General features: G+C 39.2%; 1 protein-coding gene across 2 annotated transcripts in view; it reads left to right on the top strand.

The window, feature by feature from the left end:
* The window catches only part of RAB28 (RAB28, member RAS oncogene family), a 55,841-nt gene extending 52,714 nt beyond the window's left edge, over positions 1 to 3,127 (top strand). The window contains exons 7-8 of one of the 2 annotated variants that reach the window (XM_054172278.1): positions 1,057 to 1,157; positions 2,068 to 2,176. In XM_054172278.1, coding sequence (XP_054028253.1) covers positions 1,057 to 1,152 — 96 coding nt within the window. In that variant the 3' untranslated portion in view covers positions 1,153 to 1,157; positions 2,068 to 2,176. Of the gene's footprint in view, positions 1 to 1,056; positions 1,158 to 2,067 lie in introns of both variants that reach the window. The other variant, XM_009904183.2, reaches the window with a different exon arrangement.
* The last annotated feature ends 9,300 nt before the right edge of the window (positions 3,128 to 12,427 follow it).

Here is a 12,427-nt window from a genome sequence, read left to right as displayed (position 1 = left end):
CTACTACCGCCTTACATGGGATTTGGCAACCTTTCCCTTGATAACATCAGGCCAGGAGTCCACTAAATCATGAATGTTGTCCACTAGATAAGATAATATGAATGTAATCAATTAAACTCAAGAAGGGTACATCAGCAGCCGACAAATCCAGCTCTCTTACCAACCAGTTCAATTGCCATACAAGTTGTATTTAGAGACATAATTTTTAACATGTACTGTTTAAATATTCATATGATCCAGTTTAAATCTTGTTTCCTCTAACAGTATTAATCTTGAAAATACGTTGTGTAAATGTTGAAGTGTTTAAGAAAAAAATTGTCAAACAGCCCAGGGTATCTTTCACAGCAGAGCTACCTCTGTTACTTCTTGGCTGAAATGGTTCTATGGATTTTCCTCCCCCTTTGCATGAACGTTGTATTAATGGTGAGAAAACTTTCAGCAGTTTTGTTTGCCTTTAAGGGGATAAATGAGAGCCTTTTAGTTTTGTATGAAGGAAAGAAAAATCAAAGCTTGCAGCACCCAGGTGTGAGGCTGGTAATTTGTGTCACTGTTTTTGGTTACATGTTTAGCTACAGTGCAATAGTTATGTACTGGAAATGATGCACGTGTACACATAGTACACTTGTTACAGTTGTTGATAGGAAGCTAATTAGGAAACCTAATGTAATATTTAACTACCTTAGACTTAAAAGAACAGCCCATTGCCATCTTTTCTTCCACTGAATTGCCTTCCTATTTATTCTATCCCTTCTCTTGCTTTAATACACTTTCATTGACTGCATGTATGAATGTTGCACTTTGATGCTTTGAAAGGAGGAAGCTTGAGAAACAGCCCTGATGCTGATGGCAATGCTTCCAACTATACTTGTTGCTCTTGTATCAGCATAAGGCCTGAAAAAGAAATGCACTTTTGTTTTGCTTCTGCATAGCCTTTTTTATGCCATTCATTCATTCTCTTCAGCTACTGATCAATCTCTCTCTCTTTTTTTCTCCCCTCTTCTCTTCTTACATTCTTCTTCTTGCCCTCCATCCATTATGTTGATACATGATTAACAGCATGTTGTCAGGGCAGAACTAGTGAAATATCCTGAAGAAGATAACCAACATCACAACACTTCCAACTGCCAGAGCAAAGTCTGCTCAATGCAGTAGTTCAGGTATTGATGGAAAACTTGTTTGTGTCTTCCCTGCCCCAGCTGTATTGATTTTATGTGAAGTAACAACAGCTACAGTAAGTTCAACTGGAAAAATATGTATTGTCTCTGTCAGCACTTGTAATACTTAACATTAATTTGGAACTCTGAGTACAAGCACATGGTGTTTCTCATAACTGGATAGTTCATAGAAATTTAAAAACACTTAATATTCCTTTGTTTAGTGAGGTCCTTTAGTGCTGCATATTCAAAATAGCTGCCTCAAATGGAAATAGACACAAAACTGGAATCTCATTTCCTTTTCCCCTTGTAGGAGAGACCAACCATCTTATCAAATGCTTTATAAATAGCAATGGGTAATATCTGTTGGATCATATTAGAAAATAGATATTTATGGCATGTCTTAATTTCATCTTTGGTTGATCTGTCTATCAAAGCATTTGAAATATGGTTGGTTTTGAAATCTGCTTTGAATTTCTGCTCGTAGTCTCTTGTGAAGTGCTTGGTGTAAAGCAGGAAAGACAAACTTAACATACAAGTGCAGCGCAGGCAGTTAAATAGTGCATACTGTAGTCTTTGTAAAGAGATGTGTCTTTATTATTTCCACACAAATCAGTTTTCATGGAAGTAAAACTCTGTTCATTGCTTTTGCAAAAAAAAAAAGTCATGTTCCCTTTGTAGTGCCATGAAAACCTACTGAGGCACTGCCTTCTGTTTAGCATGGAGAAACTGATATTTAGAGTGCCAACCAGCCCCTGATAAGATTTTCTGTAAGGTAATGAGAAAAATCCTAAAGGGTGTCAGTTTTACTTAACGTTTTTCACTTCATGTTGCATAACAAAATACCTGTTGCTTGATTTGCTAGCACGAAGATCACATTTTCTGACTGTTACTGTGTTTTCTTTTATGACAGAGAGTGGTGAAGGCAGATATTGTCAACTACAGTCAGGAGCCCGTGACAAGAACCGTTAATCCTCCTAGAAGCTCCATGTGTGCGGTCCAATGACTGTGCTGCTCTTCTCTGTTTTGATACCTTCAGCAGTCCTCCTTCCTTGACACAGGCTCTGGGATTCCCTGGAACTTTATTTTAATAGTGACCTTCGCAGCAGTGCAATTAGAGGTTTCCAAAGCGTGTTGCACCCTTGTACCTTGAGAAGCAGCAAGGCAGTTTTTTTGACTGGCTGAAATTCAAACATGAGGCCACACACCTCAAAAAAAATTCAGATCTATATTCTTTTAAATTATATTTAAATAAAGCAGTGTAACTGTTTTTATATGTTTCCTCCTATCTGATTGATTCCTGGGATAAAAGCTGAATGAAGAAGTCCTGCATTCAGAATACTTTTAAAGACATCACCGTGGAAGGGTATTTTGCCAAAGCACATAAAGAAAAAAGAATACTTTTTGTTTTCCACCCCTCCTGTGATATGAACTGGCGCTCAGCAAAATGTAACCTGGAAGAGCTAGTGGTGGAACAATTCAAAGCACAGAAACTATTTTATCTGGGTATAATTTGGAAAGTATTCCATTAATATATATATATACACACACAGAGTGCAAAATGTTTAAATTGTATCCAGTAAAGAACAGCACTTGAAATAAAGTGTAAGATAAAAACAGTTACTTTTCTCAAGTCTCAGGTTGTCTCCATGAATGTTCTGAAAAATGCTAGTGGTTTTGTGTATTTCTTTATTACCACATCAGCATTACTTTTGCACTGGTAGATGTGCTCATGTCTTCATGAATATAGATGAACTTCAGTCAACAGTTTGGGTTGTATATGTTGAGTGATGTATTCAACATGCATTAGAAACTGTTGATGGATCAACTAGGATCAGTTGTTTTTAATAACTGAAGGACTTAGCCTGGTACTCTTTCTAGTTCAGACTAAATGACAAATAAAAAGCTGTCTGCTCTGTGGTCATCACATTGCTCTGCTCCTTTTCTAGCAGTCTCTTTTAGGCCTGAAGTTCTCTGCTGCACATTTCAATAGAAAGCAAAGGGGAGAAACTAAAAAGTGAAGTTAACTTGATTGCAAACTAGAAGTCTTTTCCTGTTTTAACTTTAGAATGTGTTTTCTTATCAAGTGCAACAAAAAAGATGTAGAAAATTATGGAGGCTGAGTAAAGGAAGCTTGTCATTGCAAGTGAAAATGGTAAGGTCCTTCAAGTGAATGTTCCTATTAAGCTCTTCAAGCAACTGCTTAATAGTTGGAACTATTAGTAGTTGGAATAGTTGGAATAGTTGGAACTATTAGTAGTTTACTAAAATAAACTATTTTGGCTATGTTAAAAACCCCCAACATTGCAGATGGCAAAAATGGGCTGTTTTTATTATTCTATGTTTCAAGTTCATTGAAAAGCTGAGTTTTAAACCATTCACCACGCAGCTTGATGGCAGTTCTGTAACTACATTGCAATGATTTAGGGTTGTAACATTTTATCACTCCAATGTGGGAAGTTCTAAGAATCAAGCTGAGATACTGAGAAATTATTATACACTAAGGTAGGTGTGAATTTGCAGTAAATGATGTATTCTAGGGTTTGTCTGTTCTTGCTGCTGTTCCATGGAGTTCATGTCCTGCTGCACATCTTTATTTTATATGCAATCAAAAGGTTTTCTGCTACCACCAGGCAAGAACTTCTGATCAGTTTTGCTGAATTATTCCCTGATATTTTTACAAGTTTATGCTCTCCAAAGCATGTAGTAGGTTAGGTTTTTATGAGCCTTCAGATTTCTCGGCGTGTTTATGTCCTAAACTTTGCTCATATGTTCAAATATTCCTGAGCACTGCCTCCTCCCTGAGGAGTTGGCTCGGCTGGGTGGCTGGAGCCATCTTTCTCTAGTACATGTGAGTCAACTTCACAGTCCTGCTTTTAGTGTGGGCTAAAAAAAACACCCCACAAACTGCTTTTCTCCTAAAAGCTGCTGTGATCTTACTGTTTTCATAACTTGATGAACAAATCCCATTATTACCCTGAATAATCAAAAACTTTAGCTCTTACGTTTATTGCATTTAGGATAATCCTGCAGTATGAAGACTTTGATACATGTCCCAGTCAAAGCTGTTTCAGAGGTGGATTTTATGTCTCAGTCTCATCACGATCTTCTATTCTCAGTGCCTGTTTCTCTAGCTCTCTTTGACTTGAACATTCTTTCGGGTTTTATTCCCATTGATCTTTTCACCATTTGCTATGTCAATGCCCTGCCTACCCTGAAGATATTTTTGTTTACATTTCCAAGCTGCTCTCATTCTTCCTCCCTAACATACATGTGTATTATTTACTCTAACCAGGAATCTCTTGTCTTCTGTGCCCCCAGCCCCTCCTCTTGCTGCCCCTCTTAACCTCCTCAGATTTTCTGTATTGTATACTGACTTCCACTCTCCCTGCCTTTTGCTACCCTTCCCACCCCATTTAGATCCATTACCTGTCCGCAGTTTAATCCTTACAAATGAGCTTTACTCTTTTTTGCTCAGCCCTGGGGACCCCACCTTGAGCCTTGGGATTCCAGCTGGAGTCTAAATCCTTAGCAGTGGTAGCTGCCTTTGAAGTGCTGCAGCAGCTGAGGTTGAAGATTCAGGGGTGCCCTTGCCATCACTTTAGCCCAAGTTCCACCAGGCTGAGCAGGAGGGTCAGGTAACTCTGGAGGATTAAAAGCAACATGGGGAGAGGGGGTAGACCCTGTTCTGCAGGGAAGGCATGGCCTGGCTGAAAACTGGAGAGAGAAATTTGGTCAGAGAGGTGTGTAGTGGGTGGCAGACAAACCCTGTGCCCCACCTCCTTCTGTAGGTAATGTCCCCACTACTGTCCCACGTGATTCACAGATGGTGGGGTTTAAACACATGCTCCATATTAATGCACTTAAGTTTTTTGCAAGTTGAGAGCTGGTGAAAAGCAGCAAACAGAAATAAAGTGAAATAATGTAATGCTTTCTAAAAGTGAGGTGACAGATGCTTAATGTCCTTAGACATGGGGAGCAGGGTTGGGGTAGGGAGGAAGCATGTTTTTTCCTGAAGGTGAGGACAGGTGAAGGGAATGAGCATGTTCAGACCCTGATCTTACACAGATCCACAGTGGTGAGGTGATCTGCCTGCTCAGAGCTGTTGTAACAATCATTTCAGTAACAGCTCTGCCACTACAAGTTGTAAGGTGATGTGGTGGATGCCAAAGGGTACTTTGTGTCTGACTGCATGTTAGATTGCTAGTGTTTTTAAAATGTGTATTTAAGTGTTACTGGACTCATGCAACTTCTTGTCTTTTGTGGTTTGATGATCTGGTGGGGTCAAAGTTAGCCTTTCACAAACAGTGTGAAGGTATTTTCCCATACAACCAGCTTGTTGTGAGTGCCAGAACCTGTGGCAATTCCATGACCTCCTCTCTGAACACACTGTGCTTTTGACAGTTCATAGAAGTTCTGAAAAGGCACGAGGCTTCTTTTTTAATCAGAATAACTTAAAATAGATTCAAAGGACGTGTATCAGGTCACTAGAAAGATGTGAAGTGTGCACTTTTGAGGAATTTGGGAATTGTCTGTGCTACCTACCTAGGTATCTATTAACCAGACCTCTCTGTTCTTAAGGCCTTGAGTTTCACTGGAACTAAAGGGATTTTTTGATAGCTTCTTTTAAGTGCAGAGATCATTTGCACTGGCAATGAAGCTGGGAACCAAAATTTTCTGTCAATTTTATAATGGAAAATAGCTTAATAATATTTAAAGGTAGCTATTATTTTCCTTTTTGATGATGGTGGCAATGTAGGTAAGTTGAAGTAGATATATTTTTTTTCTCCTTTTAACAGTTATTTTGTGTTAGGAAAATGGCTTTTCACAAAAGGAGGTTTGTAATATTTGCTTCCTGATGACCGTGGCCTTTTCATACAACTTGTAGTGGAGAGCTCTGTTTAGAGGGTGTCCCTCTTCTGTGTGTCACTGTGAAGAGCAAGTTATGTACCTGTGCCACGCTTGGGTCACTGCTCTGAGCTGACCAAAATGCTGCAGCTGACTGAAAGCAAAACTGAATCCTCCATAGCTTGTTGTCCTCAACCCTTTCAAAATAAATCTTGGTAGATCTACCTAGAACTGTACAGCCCTGTTTGTTTTGTCATTGCCAGAAGACTGAAATGCTGTTCCTTGGCATAACTAACAATTTGACATTAACGGGGGATTTTCTGCAGGGGAATTGTTTCCTGTTTAGAACCCTTGCATTGATTTGTGATGTAGCTTAAAAGTTTGCATGAGGGGCCTGATGTGTTTAAAGCTGCAGTGAGTTTTATAGAAGTTACATTTATGAAGCTGATTAACAACTTTTCCTTCTGGAACTGGAGCATCATTTCCCAAGCAAAAAGGTTGTTCTACAATGTTGTATTTTCTTTCTCAGCTCAAGTATTGCTGCTTAACATACCATCTGACTTCCTGAGGCTGTCTTTATTTGAAACCAACCCCTAACCACTTAAAATGTCAAAATAGCTGAATGCTGCTGAAAAGAGAAAGCCAAAATGTGTCCATGTTTGCACAGGGGTAATGGCATACATATGAGATTAAAACTGCAGTCCAGATAATTATCCGTAGGAAGCAAATTTATACTCTGATTTCAGGTGCTATGAATAGAATGTGATTAGAATTTAATGTGCTGCAGTTTTATTTGCAAAATACACAGGTCTTACATAAAACCTCTCTTTATAAAGTGCTCTCCAGGAGCCTTGGGGATCCCTGTTTAACTTGCAAATGCCGAAGTTTGATCTTCCCCAAATAGAAGATAGTGAAGCTCCTGAGTTCCATGAACCGATTTCTATTTTCAGCTTCCCATAGAGAGCTGACTGTTCAGCCAAATTAAACTCTCTTTTTTCCCCTCCTCCTCCTTCTTCTTTTCTACTCCACTTCATCTTCATTCGTTTTGGCACCATTTTGAACTGGAAAACTTCCAGTGAGTTAATTGGCCATTTGCCTTGTTTTATGTGGGGGTGATGTCAAGTGCTGAAATAACCAGTTGACTGAAAGCAATCTTGTTTCAAAGGTTGGTCAGACCCAAACCTCAGAAGGTACCAATTTCAGGTTTGTTTTGTATTTAACCGCGACACAGCGCTCCCTATCCGAGTGGACAAACCTCGGAGAAGAATATAGATTTGAGGTCAAGAGCTCGTGTTTGCTCAGATACCACATGTAGAGCACTGAATTCTGGAGGAAACAGGAATCCTGATCTTTTTTTTTAATGTCACTTTCAAGGCTCTCTCTCCCTCTACTCTCTACTGTCTTATTGGCAATCAGTGTTTTAATGACAATATTAATTCAAGCCCCCATTTAAATAACTAAATGTGATATGGTAATTACTCTTTGGTCTAGGAAAGTTTTAAGGATGAGTGGGGGGAAAAAAAAACCTGCTTAATTTGCATGAGGTATCATTGGTGTAGGTGAAGGTGTTTAATGCACATTATCTTCTATTCTGCTTTCTACTTATTCAAAAGAGTCTTTAGAATGATAATGATTACAAACATAAAACTCCAAACTGGTTTTAACTAATTTATGTCTCAGAATCCTGATCCTGCAAACTGCTGCAGGCAAACATTTTTTCTCGGCTAGCTAAACTCTGTTTCTGTCCTTTCCTGGGCTGATCCATACCAGGTAGCTTGCAGGATCATGACCTACTAATCCTTTTTGATTTCTGGTGAGCTTTTAAAAACAAAGTAGACCAAGAAACATCAAAGGAGGATTTAAAAGACACACACCGTGCCCCGAGAAGTAAATGTTGCTTTGGAAAGCATTCAGTCCTTTACAGAGAGGTGAATGCTGTGGTTCAATACTATTCACCAAAAGCACTTAAGCATATGCTCAAAATTAAGCATGTATTTAAGTTCCCTTGAAGTCTATGTGATTTAAGTAGACACTTGAAGCTAAATACATTCTGGCATACTTTGCTGACACAGAAATTCTGGCTCTATTGAAATGAATGCCTTTGAGGCTAAAGTTCTTTCAGGAATTCCAGCGTTGTTTCTTAAATTATCTACCCATTGTGAAGGGCATAAAGTAAAGCCACTCCCAACTTAAAAAGACAAGAGAAGGGGGGAAAAAAAAAGAGATGTTTCTCTTACTCAGTTGCTTTTCTGGTACTTTTGCCTGGTGCATGAATGATACAAAAGTTGAAAAGAAAAAAGAAGGAAAAGCAAAGAGGAAAAAAAGGTAATGTGGTTCAGTTGTGTGATTAGAGCATTTACTTCACATTGGGCGAGTTGCTGGTTTTGGAACGAATGCTCCTCGGATCCATAATGAATCAGAAACAGAGAAAAGAATCTGGAGGCCCTTGGCAAGTCTCCTTGCAAACTGAATACTGACTGATAGTGCAGGAAAACATACCAAGCTGCCATTTGTAGTGTCTGAATTGCAGATCTGACATGGAGGATAAACAAGAGCCGGTCCTTCTCGCTCAGATATGGGGAGGTATTTGATCAGCATCTTGGGAAAAATGAAGTGTGATTTCTGGATCCGTTCCAGTATTTGTCAAAGAATGGTGAGGCAATGTTTAACTGCATAATGGAGACTGGAGAGAAAATTTGACATCCCACTCATCAATCCAATTGCTTTTTTATCTCCCCACTGTCTTGGAAAGAGAGCAAAGTGTAAACCAACATTTGGCACAAATGGGCTGTCTGTGCCATTTAGCAGCAATTTGCATGTAATTGGTAACAATTATACAGACAACCCATTTATAACAGTGAGTGAGCTCACAACTTAACCATAAACTACAAGAAAACGAATCATATCCCCCAGGAATCACTCAGTGATGTAAGAAAGGAAATGGAAGTCTTTCACTTTAACCTCTTTCCCTTTTGGTTGTTTTGTTGTTTTTTTTTTTGTCACCCAGAAGTTCAGGGCTGCAAATAAGGCCTTACTCAGTAGGTTACACATTGTCAAAAGCACAATTTGTTTGTGCCTATTAAACAAGAGTCTTAAGGGAGTGCTCCGTATTTTTTTGTTGTTTCCACTATGGTCCTGCTAATCTTTTAGACTAAAAGGCCAACCTTTCAAAGTCAGAGTTTAACTCTGTTCTCTATACAGTCAGCAGCTGAGTTGATGAGATTTTTCCAATCTCCTCTGAGGAGCAGCTGATGGCCATCAAGGTTGCCTCCAGCAGGTGCTGAGATGGCAGCCAGTGGTGACTGAAGCTCAGCTGAACGTGCTTGAAGGTTCAGCCAGATTTTGCAGTCACAGAAGCAGAAGCCAGCTGATTAAAATACAATTAGTTTGATTTCTACATGTCATCAGTGGTTGATTTTTTTTCTTTTGAATAAGACAGAAGCTTTGTCCTGGGTTAACATAGCCTGCTTTCACCATCCCTACACACAGAGGGGAGGGAAAGTAATGCAAAAAACCCCCTCCAGCCTCTGTTGAGATAAAGAGATGCACTGGAACTGAGATAACACAATGCACAGTTACCTTAGCCTATTTGCAGACGATTGCAGCAAAATGCAGAAGCAGCAGCAGAAGCCAGTGACCATAGCCCCCCTAGTAGTAAAGACTCACACCCCAAAACCATGGAAACTAGGAGCAGCGATAGCTGGCAGCATAATAAAGAAGGTTTATGTTCCTCACCTGAAGAATCCCTGTTTTAGGAAGTGTTAAAACCATGAGCAGGGCAAGGCATTACAACAGAAAAAGCAGAGGATCTTTGATTCCAGGCTGTTTTTGTTGTTTCTACACTAAACTGCTGTGGTCTTTAAAGCATTTGCTCAATTTTAATAAACAGTGGATGCATGAAGGGCTAAGGGTTTATCCATACAGCTACACAGTGCTTAATCTCCTGCTTGGAGCTGGGACATGGATTTCATGATAGTTGGAGCCCTGCCCTTGATAACTAATTGGTTACCATTTGCACTCAGAGAATCATTGACCTTTCAATTTGTAGTTTATGAGAGAGTCTTACATCTGATGATACTTCAGATTACTTTAGAGCTTACTTTTTATCCAGAACAGCTGAATAATTGTTCTGAGAAGTCCCTGGGATTTGATAAAGCTGAAATAAACTCAAGTCTTATTTTTTTTGTCAGTGTGCTGCTGGATTTTTTTTTTTTTTTCATTATTTAACTTGATAGATTTTACTTTGTATTAACTTTTTCCTACATGAAACTTTATCTGCCCTATTCTCTGATGTTAGGAGGTGGGGAGCTTAACCGTAAAGACTGAGTGTTACTGGTTTCTCTGAGCCCTTTGGAAGGGTTGATTCTTGTGTGAACTGTTCATGTTGCCTGCTTTCCATAAAATTCACTTTCTTTCCTTGGCTCTTTTTGCTGTGACTTGGCCCTTAAAGTGGTTCAGGATGAAACACCCCTAACCTTGGATTTGCCCTTTGCAACTGAGGGCTTCTTTCCATCCCAGGGGATATTTTTAACCCTATGTGTGCTTTTTTCCTCAGCTTGAATTCTTTTTGTCTGAAAGCTAGTGCCTTCTTGTAGAAAAACTGTTGCCAAAGCTGCTGCAACTTCTGCAAAGATTTACCATCTTAAATTATTCCTTCCAGTTCCTGGCATCAGGTTTGTGAGAACATTGGTGAACCTTGGCTGTTGTGGATGTTGTTTCTCCTCCTGAGCTGCTCTTCAGGAATTGGAGAGAAGCTTTGTCATGAGGGGCTCAAGAAGTCAGGATTACACCTCACTTTTTAATTTTTGGTTTCTTTTGGCTGTAGTCACAACTTGGATAGAAACCTTGTTCTTTAGGTGTGGCTGAGATGAAGATTACGTGAGAAATTGGGTGACTAGGGTGGGAAACTGTGGAAGGCAGCAGCCTGCCAAAAGGATTGGGACCAAGTGGGATGACAGAGGAAGGAGAGAGGGATGTTGTGAAAATATGTGCATGGTTGGGGCACTCAGTTACCATGGGGATGTGCAACACCATGTTCACCACTGAAGAAATGAATTCTGCCCTCACAGCAAGGCTTTCATGAGGTAAATAACAGAATGTGCCATGCTTTTCTGTGTGAGGGAAGGAGAAAATGCACAAGATCTGGGGGAGGGTTTCTTCAGGGAAAAGAGTAAGCAATTGTGTAATGGGAGATGGTGTCAAAATGTGTGTGCGTGAACAGACAGCATCGTGCTGGAAGAGGCAGCTTGAGCCCTGCCTTCAGTGTTTGACTTTGGAGCCTTAATGTTCTTTGGAACCAGGTTTGGTAGTTAGATAATGGCAGGATCTGATGATCTTGAAGGTCTTTTGCAACTGAAATGATTCAGTGATTCTTCCATATGTCTTTTTTTGAGTGCAGTATAATACACGTTGAATATAATATCTATGTATAAATGAATATCCTGTGGTGGTGCCAAGGCTGCCATATGATGTTTAGTAGACTTTAAAGCAAATTATCTGACATTTTAGTTGGGTTTTCAATTAGATTGAGCTAGCAACATTGTTAAAAAAAAAAAAGAAAGATCTTCTCAGCTTTGTAAAACATATCCCTCAAGATTATCCCAAGTTACCACAAATGGATCGTGTTGAGGATGTGTTCATGTTCTTAAATTCAATCAGTAATCTCTGTAAATTCATTTTAGTCTGTGGGTTTTTTCTTATGCTGGTTTCTGCAAGTTTTTCGTGCCATAGGATCAGGCATTGGTTTTGCACATTATTCTTTTTGTTTCCTTATGGAAAGCTCAAGACCAAAAAATGTGCTATTTTGTTCTCTGTTTCCAAGTTGCTTAAGGATTTGTAATGGTGAAGTGTAATGCTGTCATATAAGAGGGTTTTTTTCCCCCTCTCTTGTAAATGCAAAGCTTGTCTGCATATATCCATGGTCCATGCATGATCCCACTGGCTGGCTCTGTGTGAGCAGCAAGTTGTGAACGTAAATGCCGGCAGGATCCAAGGGCTAAGGAAAAAAGCAGGGTGCAAATACCACTGCAGTGAATCAGCAGAAGAAATAATCAACAAGGGAATAATATCTGCAAATAAATTTTGATGTATTTGCCTAGCAATATTAAAGAAAAGATGTGGAAAAATGAACTGCTGTGATTATCTGACAAGCAAGCAAAATTGCCATAGCCACTACCAGTTAAGCTTGGAATTAGTTAGTCATAGCAGACCAAAGGCTAAAAAAATTAAAGTACCAATATGAGATGCCAAAAATAACTGCAGATAAAACAGAATGTTTATATATATATATATATATATATATATATATATATATATATATATATGTATTTTGCTTTCTCTGGCCTCCTTGCCCCTCCCCATCTGGTATTAATTTTGATTTGATTTGATTTTAAATAATCTTTAGGACATCAAGGGTGTTAGGGCTT

This window comes from Dryobates pubescens, chromosome 23 (genome assembly GCF_014839835.1).
Source record: "Dryobates pubescens isolate bDryPub1 chromosome 23, bDryPub1.pri, whole genome shotgun sequence".
NCBI lineage: Eukaryota > Metazoa > Chordata > Aves > Piciformes > Picidae > Dryobates > Dryobates pubescens.
This window is presented reverse-complemented; position numbering and strand designations above follow the sequence as displayed.